General features: G+C 43.7%; 1 protein-coding gene across 2 annotated transcripts in view; it reads right to left on the bottom strand.

Annotated features, from left to right (window-relative positions):
• Window positions 1-12,989: 12,989 nt before the first annotated feature.
• Cpxm1 (carboxypeptidase X, M14 family member 1) overlaps window positions 12,990-19,020 on the bottom strand; it is an 8,353-nt gene continuing 2,322 nt past the window's right edge. For both annotated transcript variants that reach the window (XM_008854492.2, XM_008854493.2), the window contains exons 2-14: window positions 18,579-18,740; window positions 18,330-18,439; window positions 18,055-18,194; window positions 17,858-17,948; window positions 17,099-17,249; window positions 16,914-17,002; window positions 16,482-16,605; window positions 16,204-16,400; window positions 15,937-16,116; window positions 15,555-15,852; window positions 15,237-15,376; window positions 13,448-13,550; window positions 12,990-13,354 (exon numbers count right to left, since the gene is read on the bottom strand). In XM_008854492.2, coding sequence (XP_008852714.1) covers window positions 13,113-13,354; window positions 13,448-13,550; window positions 15,237-15,376; window positions 15,555-15,852; window positions 15,937-16,116; window positions 16,204-16,400; window positions 16,482-16,605; window positions 16,914-17,002; window positions 17,099-17,249; window positions 17,858-17,948; window positions 18,055-18,194; window positions 18,330-18,439; window positions 18,579-18,740 — 2,027 coding nt within the window. In that variant the 3' untranslated portion in view covers window positions 12,990-13,112. The remainder of the gene's footprint in view (window positions 13,355-13,447; window positions 13,551-15,236; window positions 15,377-15,554; window positions 15,853-15,936; window positions 16,117-16,203; window positions 16,401-16,481; window positions 16,606-16,913; window positions 17,003-17,098; window positions 17,250-17,857; window positions 17,949-18,054; window positions 18,195-18,329; window positions 18,440-18,578; window positions 18,741-19,020) is intronic.

Raw genomic sequence — 19,020 nt, 5'->3', positions numbered from 1 at the left:
GCCCGTGGAGGTCAGAAGAGGCTGTTGGATCCCCTGGAACTGGAGTTACAGACAGTTGTTAGCTGCCATGTGGGTGCTGGGATTCGAACCTGGGTCTTCTGCAAGAAAAACCAGTGTTCTTAACCGCGGAGCCATCTCTCCAGCCCTGTGAGAAGTACTTTATGTAGCGAAAAGAACAAGAGGTATACAGACCTCCTAGAAGATGGAGGATGTTGTTTTCCTTATTTAGTTTGCTAAATACAGCTTAAAGTCCTTGACATTATATGTGAAACAAATGTCAGAAGACTAGGAGGTGAGAAAAGGGAGATTACCTAGTGACCTCAGTGTGGAAGAAAAGACGTGTAGAAAGTTCCCTGGATTTTCTGTCTCCCATATGTTCTACATTTGAAACTTTAAAAGCCAGAAACCCAGAAATGCCTATAGATACCTAAAAAATAGGCTCTGATGAAAACTTGCTCTCTTGCTCATCATGGTGGTATACTACCTGCAGTCCAGCTTCTTGGAAGGCTGAGACAGGAGGACTGATTGAACTCAAGTAGTTTAAAAACAGCCTGGAAAGCAGAGCAAAAGGCAGTCTCAAACAGTAATCCCCCAAATCCCTCTTCTCTGGATAGCCAAGTAAAGGGGATGGGGGTTAAGACAGAACCTTAGAGAAAAAAATACTCATCATGGCTAACTACTCAGACAATTACCACGACATCAGCAAAACTCCATTAGGAGGCCTCAGCTTTCACCCCTCTGAGGTTCCAAGGAATGGTGTAGGGAAGACCAAGCAGAAAAACTTGATATTCATCCATGCCAGCCGGTGAAGAAGCCTCCTCCCACCTACATGATCTTACTAACTCCTCAGTGAAGGCCCAAAGAAGGACCAGCATTTTCACCCTGCTCAGCCTCCCTGCTGGGCTGAAGTCACAGGAAGCCTAGTGAAGGGTTAGGGTTTTCACCATGCTCCAAAGCTATCCTCTCCCTGATACCATGGTATCAGAGAAAAACCACACTTAGAGCTAACCCTGCACCCTTACCCATCAGTAAAAGGAACAGTTTCATAAAAAGAATAGCTCCACAGCCATCAATACTGGTCACATAGGGAACCTGGTCTTTCTACCTACATCTGACAAGACAACCCCTATGTTCTACCCTACCTTACCCTGACAGATGGATAGCAGTAAAAAGCTAGTTAAAACACAAAGTTTAAATAAGGTTTAGACACTCATAGTATTTTTTTTTTTTTTTGGTCTTTTTGAGACAGGGTCTTCCTGTAGCCCCAGGTGTCCTGGAACTCACTATGTAGACCAGGCTGGCCTTGAACTCGCAGAGATTCGCCTGCCTCTGCCTCCCAAGTGCTGGGATTAAAGGCTTGCATCACCACACCTGGCCTGAAACTGGAACTTCTAAAATCAAATTTAAAAACGCACACATGGTGGCAACATCCTAGCACGTGGGAGGCAGAGGCAGGTGGATCTTTGCAAGTTCCAGGCCAGTTTGTACTACATAACAAGTTTCAGATCAGCCAGAGTTATATGGTGAGAGCCTGCCTCAAGTATTTTTTTTTAAAGACCTTGGGTATAACACAAAATGATAACATATAGCTGGGCATGATGGCCCACACCTTTAGTCCCAGCACTTGGGAGGCAGAGGCAGGTGGATCTCTGTGAATTCAAGGCCAGCCTGGTCTACATAGCAAGACCCCATCTCATCAATCAATCAACCAATCAATCAGTCAATCAATCAATCAGTCAATCAAATAGGAGAGAGAGAGAGAGAGAGAGAGAGAGCTCAGAGACTGTAGGACTATAACAAAAAGAGCTAACACTAGTGTCATTAAAGTTGCAGAAGGAAAGGAGGACGAGGACAGGCTAAAAATGTACTTGAAGAAACAGTGGCTGAAAACTTCCCATTTATCTCTTATGTAGCAAGGACTCCCAACCATTGAAATACTGTTTGCAAAGAGGCCTTCTGTTCTAGTTTGTCTCTCCATTGCTGTGACAAAACACTCTGACCACACCAACTTGGGGAGGAAAGGGTTTATTTGTCTCACATCTCCCAGGTCGCAGTTCATCAGGGAGTCCAAGGTAGGAACTCAGGGCAGGAACCTGGAGGCAGGAGCTGGAGCACAGGCCATGGAGGAATGCTGCTTACTGGTAATTCCATACAGCTGAAATTTTTTTTTGTCTTTTTTTCTTTTGAGACAGGGTCTCCCTGTAGCCCCAGCTGTCCTGGAACTCACTATGTAGACCAGGCTGGCCTTGAACTCACAGAGATCTGCCTGCCTCTGCTTCCTGAGTGCTGGGATTAAAGGCATGCGCCACCACACTGGCCTTCGTGGCCTGCTTTCTTATGCAACTCAGGCCCACCTGCCCAGGGGTGGCACTACCCACAGTGGGCTGGGCCCTCTCACATCACACAATAATCAAGAAGATGCCCCACAGACATGGCTACAGGCCAGTTCAATAGAGACAATTCCCCATTGAGGCTCCCTCAACCCAGGTGTGTCAAGTTGACACTAAAGCTATCCAGCACAGGCCTCTTCTGACTTGACTTGATTAGCAACTTAATTCCATACAGCTGAAATTTTTTTTTGTCTTTTTTTCTTTTGAGACAGGGTCTCCCTGTAGCCCCAGCTGTCCTGGAACTCACTATGTAGACCAGGCTGGCCTTGAACTCACAGAGATCTGCCTGCCTCTGCTTCCTGAGTGCTGGGACTAAAGGCGTGAGCCACCACACCAGCAAATAGGTTTCATTTTGAGTAAGTATAGTGCATATCAAGTCTGTACAAATTAGAAAAAGGTATTTCTCCCCTAAGCCAAAAATATGCTAATATTTCTTAACAATATTCAGATAAGCATATAGAAGCACTTTTTACCCTCCCCCTCCATCAAAAATGACACTCTTTGTGTCACCTGATACAAGTCATGGAACAGCTCAAAATTTAAGAGGGATAAGTTCCACTTCTCCCACGGATACCAGCATCTGGATGCTCAAGTCCCTTATATGAAATGGAATATGCACATCCCTCTGTGTACTTTAAAATCATCTCTGTTTCACTCACAGTGTCTAATATAGGACAAATACTGCAGTAATGACATCAGTCTCTCATTTTGGACTATATAGCTTAGCAGGCACCTTCCTCTATAAAACTTTAGCAAAACGACAGTACCTTGAATCTTCAGGGTTTACCTTCTACCATTGAGAACATGTCTCACTAAGATTTGCAGTGTGCAGCCATGTCGTGCTTATTCTGCCCACACGCATGGCATCAGTGGCGCAGAGGACCACTGTGGCGTTCTGCCTGATGTACAGTGGTTCAGACACCTTCAAAGTGTATTATAAGAAACCAGAAAAATTAATACAGCCCCAGAGTAAAACTTTGAGTTCATGGTTTGGTCTATTGGATGTGAATTAAAAACTGTTTCTGACATTCTTTGCTAACTATAAAACAAAAAAAAAATTCTAATATGGAATTCACCAAAATAACAAACAAAAGAGGTGATCATTTCAGTGAAAGCAGGAAAAGCATTTAATGGGGCTGAGGAGATGGCTCGGCGGTTAAGAACCTCAGCTCTTGCAGAGGACCCGGGTTTGAGTCCCAGCACCCACATGGAGGCTAACAACCATCTGTAACTCCAGTTCCAGGGGATCCATCGCCTTCTTCTGTTCTCTACGGGCATTGCATGGCATGAGTGCACTTATACACATGCAGGCAATACACTCATAAAATAAATAATAAAAAATTAAATATTTTTAAAATTTTTAAAGAAAAAGCACTGAACTAATCTAATATGCAACATAAAAAATATTTCAGCAAACCAGGCTTGGAAGGGGACCATCAGCATAATAAAGAATTTCTGTGAAAACCTAACAACTTACAACTAACATCAGACTGAAAGCTTCTTGCCTAAGTCAAGAACAAGGCACGCCATACTCACTACTCTCCTGACTAGTGTTTCTCGGGGACCATCCATATGAAATACCTTTGACCAAAGGTGAGGGATTTTTCTGCCATTGTCTCCTAGCTCATATTTGGAATAAAACTGGAAATCCTACAACTACAGTAAGGTAAAAAAAAAAACAAACAAACCCCAAAACCAAACCAAACAAACAAAAAAAGCAAAACAAAACAACAAAAAATGCTAAAATAATAACAGAAGAGAGAAAAACAGTACCACCTCCATATAATATGATAACCTGTGCAGGAAATCCTAAGACATGTTTTCTTTAAAAAGCTTTTAAATGGGCTGGTGAGATAGCTCAACAGGCAAAAGCACTTACCTCTCGAGCCTGATGACCTGAGTTTGATCTCTGGGACCCACTATGAAAGGAGAGAACCAACTTCATACATATGCCATGACACATGCATGCCAGCACTCAGAATGCACAAATCATTCACATGCACAATAATAGTAAATTAAAAATAAAAATAAAGCTTTTAAGTAAATTTAGGATCATCACAAGAGTTAAGATCAGCATTCAAAAATAAACCATATTTCAATTATAACAATAAGCAATGGGAAAATGAAATTTAAAAATATCAGAATTCATTTGATAAGACAATCATAAAAATAACACAGATTGGATGGAATTTTTCACTATTTATTTATTTATTTATTTATTTATTATTTATTTATTTATTTATTTAGTCTTTTTTTGAGACAGGGTCTCCTTGTAGCCCCAGCTGTCCGGGAACTATGTAGACCAGGCTGGCCTCAAACTCACAAAGATCCGCCTGCCTCTGCCTCCCAAGTGCGGGGATTAAAGGTATGCGCCACCATGCCTGGCTACAGTTCTATATATTTATTTGTTTTACAGTACTGGGATCAAGCCCAGGGTCTTGAGTATGCCAGTTAAACACTGTGTTGCTGAGCTGATCTCCACCTTACAGTTCTAGAGACAGGAAATCACCTGATCAAAGTGTTGGCAGAAAGCTGGGAGCTTAGCTCAGTGGTCAAATGCATGCTCAGCATGTGTGAGGCATGGGTTATACCCCCAACACTAGGGATAATAATAACAGGAATATTGAAAGTGTCAGAGATTTGGTTTCTCCTGAGATCTCTCTGCTTACAGATGCCCTATGTCTCCCTCCATCCTATGGCAGAGAGAGATCTAGTGTGTGTTGGGGGGGGGTCTTTCCTCCTCTTCCTCCTCCTTTTCCACCTCCTCCTCTTCCTTCTCCTCCACCTCTGCTATCTTCTTCTTTTTGGTAGTGCTGGGAATTTGCCTTGGGTATGCTAGGCAAATGCTTGACACTATATCCCCAGCCCTTTCCCTTTCTCGTAAGACCAGTCCTATTTAATCAGGGCTTAAGTGACCTCATTTAGCCTTTTTTACCTTGGCTCTATCTCCAAATACAGTCGCATCCTGAGTACTAGTGGTGGTTAGGGCTTTAGCATGTAAATTTAGGAGGATGCAATTCAGTCTCTAATATTATCACCTATAAGAAAGAAAATAAAGAGAAAACTAATAAAATATATTCAAGATTTTAGAGCTGAAAACTATGAAGTTGTCAAAATAAATCTAATAAATTTAAAAAGAAGGCATATACAATGGTGTTCTCAACTTCCACTTGTGCTCTGTAGCATAAAAGAAATGTTTAAATGTCACAAATTTAAAGACAACTTACTTGTTCTGCTTTTTAGTTTGTGCACAAAATGGTGAGTTTCATTATGACGTTTCTATGCATCATTGTGTCGTGCCCATACTCACCCTCAATGCCTTCCCCATGTTGCCTACTCTCTCTTTTTCCTAGTCCCTTCCACTACTAACAGTTCCCCTTTGGCTCTTATGTCATATAATATAATATATATATATATAATTAGAGAGAGAGAGAAAGATTATACAGAGCGATGCATGTGTGTGGTTATATACACATGTGCATAGTTGTATCTGGTTCCACATATGTGAAAAGCGCTGTGCTCTTTTACTTCTTTCTCATCCTCTATCTGCTCTTGTTCTCATGTTTTCCGTGCATTCAGACCAACTGCCCTTCTAAAAGTCCACCTCTGCAGCTTATGCTTTCACATTTCATATTTTGTATTCATGAATTTTGTATTTCTGAGTCTGGCTTATTTTGCCCAAATATGATGATTCTATCTATTTTCCTGCAAATGGTAAAACATTCTTCTTTAGTACTAAATAAATGTGCCACAAAAAAGAGAAAGACAGATAGAAATCTAATAAAACATGCTCTGGCTCTATAGCTAATAACTACAAAATGCAGTCAAGCATTTCTTCAAGGCCAGCCTGGTCTACATAGTGAGTTCCAGGGCAGGTGGGGCTACAGAAAGACCCTGTCTCAAAAAGACAAAAAAATTTTTATTTAAAATTAATGTGATATTGCAGAGCCAGACAATAATAAACATTAAAAGAAATTGATCTCTCAAAAAAGTTATAAAATTCCAGCGGAAATTGAAGAAGACCTAACAAGCAGAGAAGCATTTTGTGTTTGAGAATCAGAACACACAATTAAATCCTAGAAAGATTCTTGGGTGGGGGCAAGTAAAAGTTTGAAAAAGAAAGGCAAAGGATTCATATTATTCAATTGTTTGTGAATTTTTAAATTTATTTTTTTTACTTTGTATTATGAGTTTTGTTGTTGTTTTGGTTTTTTGAAATGGTTTCCCTGTAGCCCCAGCCGGCCTACAACTCCCTATGTAGACTGGGCTGGCCTTGATCTCATAGAGATCCTCCTGCCTCTGCATCCTGACTGCTGGGATGAAAGGCTTGTGCCACCACAAGCAGCCCTGTTTGTAGACTTTAAAGGTTTTAAAGCATGGTAAGATATGTGTAAGATACGCTTTATTACCTAACATGCTTAGTGTAAGATTCAGAGGCACATTTCAAATGTTGTGTAACTACCACCACCGTTATTGGTTTCAATTTCCCAACAGAAAGATGGAATCACTAAATAATAACCCCTAACTCTTACTACCTTCAGCCCAGAAAATATCTACTCTGCTTTCTCTCTCTGAGTTTACATATTCTGGGTACCTCATATAAGAAGATTCATATAAATTCGTCTTATTTCACTTAGCTTAATGTTTTCAAATGTTACCCTTGAAGTAGCTTCTATTTGGATTTCACTTTCATGACTGAGAACTATTCTCCTGTATGTGTATACTCACAGTTTGTGCATCCGTTTACCTATGATACATACCTTTTGGCTATTTGGAATAATGTTGCTATGAGCATTGGAATATAAGTATCTGAGTCCCTGCTTTCAGTTATTTGGGGTATATTCTGAGAAGTGGAGCTGCTGGGTCATATGGAACAACTATTTTGCAGAACAACTATTTCTATAACTGTTACAGCATTTTACATTCTTATCAGTAATAAAAAGGGTTCAGAATTCTCCTTATCATCCATTTTTTAATTTTGTTTTTTGGAGAGGGTCTCATTTAGTCCAGGCTGGTCTCAAAGTTCCAGTGTAGACAAAGATGGCCTTGAACATCTGATCCTTTGGTCACATATATGTATGAGTATCTGGAGTTGAGTGCCAGGATTACAGGCATATGCTACCACAAACACTCTACCCCAGCCCTTGTTCAGTTTTATTGATCATAGCCACCGAAATGGGTATAAAGTATAATGGATGTGAAGCGGGATCTTGTAGTTTCAATTTTCATTTCTCTAATGAGTAATGAAAATTAATATTTTCATGTATTTACTGGCCATTTGTATATCTTCTTTGAAGAAATGTCTTTCCAAGTCTTTTGTCTATTCTCGAATGAGGTTGGCTAGGTTTTTTGGCTGTTGTTTAATTGTAGGGATTATTTATATATTCTGAATATTTACATTTCTGTAAATATTTTCTACTATTGTGTAAGTTGTCTTTTTATTCTTTTGATGGTGTTCTTTGATGCACAGTTGTTTTTACTTGGGTGTGTGTGTTGTAGTATACATGTGTTGTGTGTATTGTGTTTTGTGTATGATATATGTACTTGTTAGTGTACGTGTGTGCACATTTGCATGCAGATGCATGTGAATGCCAGAAGTAAATGTTGGGTTGGATGTCTCTCCCCATCCCTTTCCACCTTTATTTTTAATTTTAAAATTACATTTATTAATTTGTGTATGTATCTGTGTGTGTGTCTCTGTGTGTCTGTTTTTGTGTCTTTGTGCCACAGTGTGCATGTGAAAGTCCAAGTGGAGTTCAGAAGACAACTTGTGGGAGTTGGTTTTCACCTTCCACCATGTGGGCCTAAGGGACTGAGTTCAGATCACTAGGCTTGGCAGCAAGCACCTTTCCCCACTGAGCCATCTCACTGGCCTTCCACATGTATTTTTTTAGACAAGTCTCTCACTGACCCTGAAGCTTGTCAATTTTACTAGGCTGGCTGGCCAATGAGCTTTAGGGATCCACCTGTGCATCCCCCACCTTCCCTACCCAGTGCTGAGGTTATTGACAGGCACCAGATTTTTATGTGGGTCCTGGGGATCTGAACTCAGGTCCTCATACCTCATACTTCAGCATATGGATGTGGACGGGAGACAACTCAGCCCCTACACTACAACTGTAAATCACCCCTAGAGAAGACTAAGAGGCATATGGATATCTTTTTCTTTGTACTGTGTTGAAACTTTCTGTGAGCTTACAATTTTTTAAAATTTTTATTTTTATTTTTATTTTTTTATTTTTGTTCTTTTTGAGACAGGGTCTCCCTGTAGCCCCAGCTGACCTGGAACTCCCTATGTAGACCAGGCTAGCCTCGAACTCACAGAGATATGCCTGCCTCTGCCTCCCAAGTGCTGTGATTAAAGGTATGTGCCACCACCCCCAGCCTATTATTTTTATTTTATGCATATGAGTGTACTGCTTGTATGTATGTAAGGGCACCTGTGTCATGCAATACTGCAGAGGTCAGAAGGCTTCAGATTCCCCTGGAACTGAAGTTAAGGATGGTTCATAGCCGCCATGTGGGTGCTGGGAATCAAACCCAGTCCTCTGCAAGAGCAGTCAGTGCTCTTAACTGCTGAGCCATGTCTCCAGCCCCCCAATGCAGAATTTTTATAACAGCATTGAGTCCTCACCCATGGTACAGTGGGCATTTTGGCAATACAGCTGCCTTTGAGTCACACATCCTCCTGTAAATAACTCCTCACCCATGCTTCTATAAGAACCCCCAACAAACACACTGGTTCACCAAGCTAGACTTGGGTGGAATCATTTCTTTGGTGCCCTCTCTGAAGTAAATAAATGTTTGTTCCCATCTTTCCAAGAAAAGGCACACAATACTATCATATTTAATTATATAGTTCCCTCCAGTGGTAATCTTTACTTCTTCATATGGATTTGAGTTACTGTCTAGTATCCTTTCATTTCTGCATAAAGAACTTTTTTGTACTTGTCATAAGACAAATCTGCCAAGAATGAAGTCTCTGAGTTTTTGTTTATCTGAGAATACTTTAGTTTTAGTTTCTCTTCATTTTTAAAGGACAGTTTTGCTGGATATAGAATTTTTTTTTGTTGTTGTTGTTACTGAGACAGGGTCTACCAGCTGTGTAGCCATAGCTGGTCATCAAAAAGGTGAATTTAATTATATAGGAATTGTTGATATTCATGAGTAAAAGTTGGATAATCTTTCATTTTATTTTTATTTTATTTTATTTTATGTGTATGCATGTACTGCCTGCATGTAGGTAAGTGTACCCGTGTCATGTAATGCCCGTGGAGGACAGAAGAGACAGTCAGATCCCCTGAAACTGGAGTTATGGACAGTTGTTAGCTGCCATGTGGGTACTGGGATTCAAACCCAGGTCTTCTGCAAGAACAGTCAGTGTTCTTAATCACTGCACTATATCTCCAGCCCTGGATAATCTTTCTTTTGTGAAACACACACTCACATATTTTACCCATTATCTATTAAGTTGTTTATCTTTCTTGGGATTCATTGGAATTCTTTTACCTGTGAATTGGTACGTTTTGTCAGTTCCAAAAGTCCTCAGTTAATATCTCTTCAAAAACTAATCTTAGGGGTTGGAGAGATAGCTCAGTAGATAAAGGTGACGACCTGAATTCAATCCCCAGAACCCACATGGTAGGAGGGAACTGATTCCTACAAGTTGTCCTCTGACCTCCACAAGTGCTCCTCAGCTAGGGGTGGGGCCTTGTGAGTCCTTCCCCAGTCCATGCTGGAATTTTGACTGGCTTGATCTTGTGCAGGGAACCACAGCCACTGTGAGTTCATGAGTGCAACAGTCTCTGCATTAACCACTGCCTACTGCAAAAGAAGCTTATCTGACCAAGGCTGAGAACAGCACAAACCTATGGATAAAAACATAAATATTTAGAATGCAGTTTGACAACATGACTATTTAGCAAAACAACAATAATAAGTTACCCCCTCTAGGGCCTATGATCTCCCCAACCATGGTCTTCTGACCAGGTTACAGTACCAGGCATGAATTCCCTACTGTGAATCCGGTCTCAAAGGCAATCAGAAAGTGGGTGGTTACCCCCATAACAGTCATGCCACTATTGCACATCTTGCCTATCAGGTCATTATTGTAGCATGCAGAGTCTAGTGCTGGGTGAGACCACTGATTTCTTTTCCCCCTCAGAGACCTGAATAGGTTTCAGCACTATGAAAGCGAGCCAGCAAGAAGGATATTTCCTGCTCAGTTACAGATTGATTTCTTGATATCCTACAACCAAAATGTGTGGTGCCTTCAGCTATAGCAACTTACCATCTAGTTTTGGCAAGCAGCCAAGAGCAATGATAGTGGCCTGTGTTTTTTGGGGGGGGCTCTAGGCTACTGATTCATTTTAAACAGAATCTCCTAAAGTTATACAACACTGTGATCCTACTCATAGATTCTCTTTTGTGTTTCTAATATTGTAGATTAACTCACTTAATGTTGATTTTAACTCATTTTAGCTTGACTTCTTATAACTGTAAAAAGTAGAAGGTTAAGAGCTAAATCTCCCTGTCTTCTTTTTAACCTGGGATTTCTCATATAGCCTAGATCATCCCAAAATAGATGATCTGACCCTAGTCTTGAACATAAAAATGGGCAATGGGAGGTGACAGATTTTCTGACAATCATAGTAGTACAAGTTTTCAGTTTCTCTGGGAGATATATACATATATATATACTGGTCTCTAGTATCTTACCTGCCAAAAAGAAAACAAATAAGTGGTGATTCCTGTAAGATAGTCCTGTGAGGGGGCTGGAGAGATGGCTCAGCAGTTAAGAGCACTGGTTGTTCTTGCAGAAGACCCGGGTTCGAATCCCAGCACCCACATGGCAGCTAACAACTGTCCTAACTCCAGTTCCAGGGGATCCGAAAGCTTCTTCTGTCCTCCACAGGCACTGCATGACATGCATGACATGGGTGTACTTACCTACACACAGGCAATACACGCATACACATAAAATAAAAATAATAAATAAAATATTTTTAAAAAAGATAGTCCTGTGACATGGTTGGGCATTCTTCTGATCTTTTTGATACTGACAGGGCTGTTTTGGATTATGGAGCATTCAGGTCTGGCCTCCAGTTCTCATCGAGGTTCTGTAAACTTCCTAAGACCTTTTTTTTGGGGGGGGGCTTTTTGAGACAGGGTCTCCCTGTAGCCCCAGCTGGCCTGGAACTCACCCACTATGTAGATCAGGCTAGCCTTGAACTCACAGAGATCCTCCTGCCTCTGCCTCCCAAGTGCTGGGATTAAAGGCGTGTGCCACCACGCCCAGCTCCTAAGACTTTTTTTAAATGAATCTCTTTTTACTTAAGCTATCTAGAGTGGATTCTATCATCTGCAACTAAAAATTGTTATGGGCCGGGTTACAGTTAGTTGAGTATGTATTTATTTCTGTGAATTTATTCAGAGTTGTTAAATGTAAATGAGAAAAAAAAATTAAGTGATATTATGTAAGAGCAGCTGGAGCTAGAGAAAAAAGATATGGGGAAATGTGGTATTAAGTCTTTCATAACTAACTAAAGATACAGAAATACTCAAGAAATGAGAGCTAGAGAGATGGCTCGGTGGTTAAGAGCATTTACTTCTCTTCCAGAGGACCCAGGTTCATTTCCCAGCACCCACATGATGGCTAACACCATTTTTAACTCCAGTTCCAGAGGATCCGACACCCTCTTCTGACTTCTGAAGGTACCAGGCATACACATGGCTCACTTACACACAAGCAAAACACTTATACACATAAAATAAAAATAAATGAAACCTATTAAAAAGAAAGAAAATTCCAATAGTCAAGCACTACACAGTACTTACTTAACAGAAGACCGCTATCTTGATGTCTTTAGGTCATATTTTTCTGTTAGTATTTGCCATATTCCTGCCCCTACTCTAAATTGTAAAGGGGTCAGAAGCTTACCTGCATTTGACAGATTTCCTTGACAGCTGTTAGTTACAAACAACAAACAAACAAACAACAAAACCCACTAAAGCTACTAGCTTCCTACTTTCGGGTGAAATTCCTTTTTTTCTTTTTCTCAACCAGCTCTTTCACTACCTTCATACACTATTTCTATCATTAAATTTTTCTCTCCTTGAAATAGCTATCATCGATTGTTTTCTTGGCAAGATAGATTCACACAATTCCTCCTTTAGTAGGGAAGAAACTAACTGCTGCATCCTTAACTGTCTTGAATCCCTGACAACCTGCACTTCCCATGTGTATTACCGCACTGTCTGCATGCCCATCTCAATCGCCCTCCACCTTGGCATGCCCCAGAGTGTACTAAACTAGTCCTAGTTCCTTCATAACCGGGAATCCCACAAGCCTGGGTATAGACCCTCTTGACTCCTTGCATACTTGGCACTCAGTAGGTGCTCACAGAATACGTGGTGCCTGTAACAGAAACTCACAGGCAGAAATGAGCTACTCTGCTAAGCTCTGGATACAACGGCTCAGGTGGGATCCTCTTTGTATACAAAGTCCAGAAGTCAATAGTGTGTGCAGGATAGGAACTGAGGCAGGCTGAGGACCACCCACAGGGAGGACCTGGGACACAGAGACAACAGGAATATTAAGTACCAGGTAGCTTTAATAAGCTACAGCACCTCTTCTTCCACCTTGCCATCCCTCCCTCCTCCTCCCCTTCAGTCTGACAGGTCCAGCCTGCCCAAGGATCTGGCTTTCTTCAACTGAAAGTGTTAATTCTTCTGTCCCCTAAGCCGCTCCAGCTTCCTTCGAAGATCTGGGGGCACCTTAGCCCCTGCTGCCAGCAGTTCTCGAAGTCTCTGTTTTGGAGTCTTGGTGAGCAGGAAATTGCAGGGAACAGGGCCCTCTTCAAAGGTGACCTGACAGTTCCGTTTAACTGTATGATAGCCCTCAGCACTGGCTGTCACCACATAGTCCCCAGGTGTCAGCAGGCGCCAGTAATCTCCACCCCATGCTTAAGAGGAGTAAAAGGCAAGGTTAGGGCTCAAGGATCATCAACTTCTGACCCAGTCTAAAGCCCTCCAACCCCTCCTTCCGCCACACATACCTGTTGTAACATCATGGTTAATGCCCTCCACAGCAATGACAGCATCAGCAATCCCAAGTTCTGTGTCTTTATCCCGTACAACTCCTGAAATGCCCATGCGAACCTGTGTAGGAAGTTTTCGGTATTTCTGTTTATTTGCCTTTAGGCACACTGCCAACATGTAGCCCTGGCTGGTTTTGAGCTTATGATTCTCGAACTTCCACTTCCAAAGTGCTAGAATTACAGGTTGGGGCCACCTCAGTCTGTGGAAAAGTTTATCAAAATTCTGCTGTGGTTGTACGATTTCAAGTATGAGAGCAGTCTGGGCTATACAATGAGACCTTGTCTCAAAAACAGAGTGAATTTTTTTTTAAAGAGGCACTTTTCCTTTTGCATAAATGTGATCTTTACTAACTTTCTGATTCTGTTCCCTTGCAAAGGTGATAAAGGACCCCCTTATAATGGCTTATACCTTTAATCCCAGCACTTGGGAGGCAGAGGCAGGTGGATCTCTTTGAGATCAAGGCCAGCTTGGGGTAGAACAGGATGACCTTGGCAGGTCTACCATGTTCCTAGGTGACAAATTTGTTAAAATTATCTCCTGTTAAGGCTGGGGAGATGACTTAGTGATTAAGAACACTGGCTATTCTTGCAGAAGACCTGGCACCCAAATGGTGGCTAACAACTGTCCATAATTCCAGTTCCAGGGGATCCAATGGCTTCTTCTGTCCTCCACGGACATTGCACGACATGGGTGCACTTACATGCAGCAATACAGGTAAACACATAAAATAAAAATAAAAAAATTATCTCCTGTTTACTAACTCACACCTGCTCTAGAAGAAAGGCTGATCTTTGGGCTTTCCCAATATGGTGATGCTGTTATTGAGCTTGTCTGTGTGTATGCTCATGAGTGCTTGGAGGCCAGAAGAGGACACTGGGTGTTTCTCTCTACCACTCTCCACCATTTCTTTAAGGCAAGGTCTCTCCCTGAACCTGGGGCTCACACTTGGCTAGGCTGGAAGCCAGTAAGACCCCAATTCTCGTCTCTGTCCTCCTTGGAGCTGGGGTTATAGGCCAGCTTAACTTGTTACATGAATGCTGAGGTCTGAACTCTGTCTCTCATGGTTACAGAGCAAGCACTCGTTACAAATTTTTTTTTTTACTTTTTTTTTGGTGTGTGCCTGTGTATGTGCACGAATACACATGTGCCTTGGAGCATGTGTGAAGGTCTGAGGACAACTTGCAACTTGCAGAAGTCAGTTGTCTTCTTTGACCATGTGGGTCCCAGGGATTAATTCAGTTTGTCCCGCTTGGCAAGCAGGCACCTTTACCAACTGACTGAGACCATCCCTGAAACAAGCTTGTACTCTTAACTGCTGAGCCATTTATCCAGCCCCCACCCAACCCCCAGGCTTGTCTCTTGTAGAATCCGTGGACACTATTCTTATGGAGCCATTCACAGGGATCTTATTCCCCAGGGACATTTCTGTGCCATAGCACTTTTCACATTTGCCTAATGTCTTTTATGAGAAGAGCTCTCCTGACAAAAGAGCTGTGACAGTTCTAGGGACCACCCCTTGGACTGCTCTGACCTCTAGTTCCACTGGTTTATAGCATCTGACATCACCATAACTAGCAAATTGCACTTTTCTAGTCCTAGAGCATTCCAAGACAATCTGTTCCAAGTATGTTCCATGTGTGGCCAGTTATAGCACTGGTGCTCCTAGTTCTTTCAGATCCAGGTGGTAGAGAGTAGACTTGCCAGGAGTAACTCACAAAGGTTAGGAAGTGGGGACTCAGGTCCCACCTGTTCCAGGTAGGAGAGGAGGGCATCTTTGTTGTTCTCCCACTCCTGAGGCAGCTCATTCTCATGAGGGAACTTGTCACAGGACAGCTCCACAGTGACCTCAAAGCAGTTGGTGTATAGGTAGCTGAAGTCATTCATGCCTAGGGGAACCACAGACACTGGAGTATAAGTGGATAGATCATGTCCCACTCTTCTGGTGCTCTTCCTTGAGAGACACTCAGGGTGGGAATGGACATGAGTGCTGTATGTAACAACAGATTTTAATGAGGCAAGGGTTCGGGGGGACAGGATTAACTCCCCCCCGACACAGACACGTACTCCCAGGGACTGTGTGCCAGTCAGCTCCATTGATGACATTGCCGTGCAAGGAGAAGTCCTGGCTATGGCAAGGTCGGCGATCTGTGTCTTGCATAGCTCGATTAGTGCCAGCATAGACGGTACTAAGCCAGCGAAAGACGGCATCATCCGGTGTGGGGGTGAGTTCACGGGCTACCCATGGGGTCCGAGTCATGTCAAAAGGGTAGGACACCACAAGCTCACCCCCATGGAAGTTGGCACTCAGCACAAAGGGAATACGCTTCATCCACTCAATCACTGCCCTTGTTTCTGGCGCCACCTGAACAGGGGTAGTTGAGATGGACTGGACGCAACAGACAAGGGGCCCTTGGTGGCCTACCACTACTGCCCCCTGAATACTCACAGTTGCATTGGGCAGTGTATAATAAGTAGGCAGTGGCAGGTGATGGTTGGGGACAGTGTGGGGCACCAGCCCATTGTCTTCTGCATCCCACAGTGGTGTGTTGAGGTCAGCAAAATTGTGATTAAGGTCAATGCCCTGGTAGTTCCAGCGACCTTCTGCCCAGCCCACCAGTTCTGAGCCCTGCCAGGAAACAGCCTTGTTCAAGCCAAGTAGGCTCTGGGTACCATGGCAGAAGGGGCAGGGTGACCCTCATGCCAGGTGGCCTACCCGGCGGTAGGCAGTCTCATAGCCATCAGGGTTCATAGAGGGCAACAGGTGAATACGCATCTCAGTAAGCAGCCGAGTCACTCGTGGGTCCCCTCGCAGGAACTCACGGCATAAGTACTGCATCAAAAGCAGAAGTAACTCCCGCCCTAGGGCCTCATTCCCATGCATACCAGCCACATAGCGAACCTCAGGCTCCCCTGGAAACACATGGAGACTTATAGCTGACTCATACCCTGGCCTATGCTGTGCCTACCTCTTCCCATGCCACCTGACAGTACCCAGCTCATGCTCCCCAGGCTGGTCTGACATTTCCATCACATACAACTTCAAGCCTTGGTGGCTCTTCCCAATGCTGTAGATGCGGGTGATGTTGGGGCATTGCTCATTCACCTGTTTCATCAGCTGGGAAGCAGAGAGGTGCAGGAGAGGGTTACATACAAAAGTCAGACCACATGTAATCATGTAAGGACTTAAAAAGTCAATGGTGGCCCATACCAACAGAGTATGGATCCAGGAAAAGAGCAGCAATAGGGGCAGAACAGGGGAGGTGTCTGACAAGGATAACTGGATCAGAACTTAGGATCAATAGGGAGAGAAGTGGGAAAAAGGACACGGGGGCAGGAGACACATGGGATGTCACAGCACATTTTATCCTGGTGGGAAGTTAATAGGTAGACCTTCCTTCCTGGGTCATAGGGGTTGTATCTGACCTTCCTCATGGCCTTATAATTGTGATGCCGGAAGTCCAGAGGATCAAATGATCCAATTGCGTGGGCTTCAAGGAGCAGGTCATTAGAATCTGGTAGAAAGTGAGTACTAGATGAAGGCTGTGCTCATAGTAAAGGATGCCCCTGCAACCAGGCCTTGCCCATCCAGCCTTTGCCCAACTGCCTACCTGAGACTGGGCAAGCCAGGATCTCTGCCCGAAGGCAAGGTGCACCTTTTTGGAGCCAGGTCTGAGGCAGCAGCCGAATGAAGCGAGCCACTTGAGGCTCTGGCAGGAGGTTCAACACTGAGGTCTCAGGGTCTGAATTGGCAGGAAATACCTAGGAATGTGGGGTCTTTTGATGGGGCTGATCAAACCCAAGACTGGCCCAAGATCCAGGGAAGGAGTTCAAGCTCCCATACTCACTACCAAACCCTCTTAGCGGGCTCAGCTGGAGACGTGCACTCTGTTTCAAACATGGACCCCCCCCCCATTTCACAGCTCCTACCAGTAGGCAGCTCTGGGCAGCTGTGCTTTCTGACATGATCATAGGTCATTAGAGCAACATACCCATTCTGTAGCCTAGTGTAATGGAAAACCAGAGGCATGAGCAGGTAGAAATGATGCAAACCAGAGGCTCATGACCAGAAGGTTGTCCCAGGAAGAAGCTGCAGCATGAAGCAGCACCTACCCCACGGTGGAGTTACTAGACATATCCCAAAGCAACCTGTGCTGGGGATGTGGTTCACTGGTAACATTTTTGCTCTGGGAATGGTACAAGATCCTGGACTTCAGCCTTAGATCTGCAAAAAAGCCAACTTTCTCCTGGGAGCCTAAATGTACATATGTTCTTTATTCTCTGAGGAATCCCAGCCTACCCAAGCCCTACTATGGACTGGGTGCCAAACTTCTAGTAGAAAGAGTCCCAGCCACTATGGGATGACTCACCGCATCCATTCCACTACTATGATTCCTACTCCTCCACCAGGTCTGACTGTCGTTGCTAAACTGGACCTTGTATGATGTGACCCAGTCATACCTGGCCAGAGAAATAAAGGGAAATCATTAGTGGTCCAGGAGTGCCACTGCAGTCCTCCTACATCTGTCCACCCAAAACTTCCCAGCTAGAAGTTGGCCTGCCTCACCTCCACACAGAGTTCCTGCCCTGTGTGACAATTCCTGAGAAGCGAATGGGCTTCTTAGCATCCACCTGAAACCAAGGCTCAGTGTCCTGCTGCTCAGCACACCAGGCCCCATCATATAGATCACCATCCTCCAGACCTGACTGTGTGCAGAGGGTATGATGATCATGTCCAGGTGGGCAGGCAGAGAAGGGCTAGGATGGGGGAAGGTAGAGAGAGGGTCCCAAGGGTGTGCTGCCCTACCCCTCAGACCTGGGCTCTGAGCCAGGGTTGCTGACCTGGATATTGAGCCGTCCTCGGTGTGGTCCAAGACCAAAGGACTGGCTGCTGGATGCCTCCAGCTGATTATCTGAAACTCGTAGAGACTCCAAGCCCAAAGGGGGACATCCTAGGATAAGGACAGAACAGTGAGACAGGACTAAAGAAAGGGTAATCAAAGCAGGTCAGAAGCTGATACTAAGATTACTCCTGTGTTAGGCAAGCAGTGAGACAGCTATAAGCCTGGGCAGAGTCCTGAGAGGTAATACCTGGTTCTTGTTTCTCAGGAAGACTGAGGGTCCCTGCTGGGCTGGTGGTCACCAAAGGCCTGGCAGTCACCAGAGGACTGGGGCGCACTAACTTCTTTCTCTTCTTGACAATGACCTTTTTCTTCTTGATGACTCGAATCCAGACATGCTGTCCTGAGGTCTCTATGATAGAGGGAGGCAAAGCACCAGGGGAAGGAAGGATGGCATGAAAACTCAGATGGAAATGTCTGCCAGCCCAAGGAAGCAGGCAATCTTTGGAACGCTCACTACATTTATCAAAGGCGTTCAAGAACTGCAGTCTAACTCCTTTTTTTTTTTTTTTTTTTTTTTGGTCTTTTGGAGACAGGATCTCCCTGTAGCCCCAGGCCTGGAACTCACTATGTAGCCCAAACTGGCCTTGAACTCACAGAGATCTGCCTGCCTCTGCCTCCCGAGTACTGGG

This window comes from Nannospalax galili, unplaced genomic scaffold, assembly GCF_000622305.1.
Source record: "Nannospalax galili isolate Female #2095 unplaced genomic scaffold, S.galili_v1.0 scaffold707, whole genome shotgun sequence".
Taxonomy (NCBI): domain Eukaryota; kingdom Metazoa; phylum Chordata; class Mammalia; order Rodentia; family Spalacidae; genus Nannospalax; species Nannospalax galili.
Note: the sequence above shows the minus strand (reverse complement) of the source record. Positions and strands in the feature narration are given on the sequence as shown.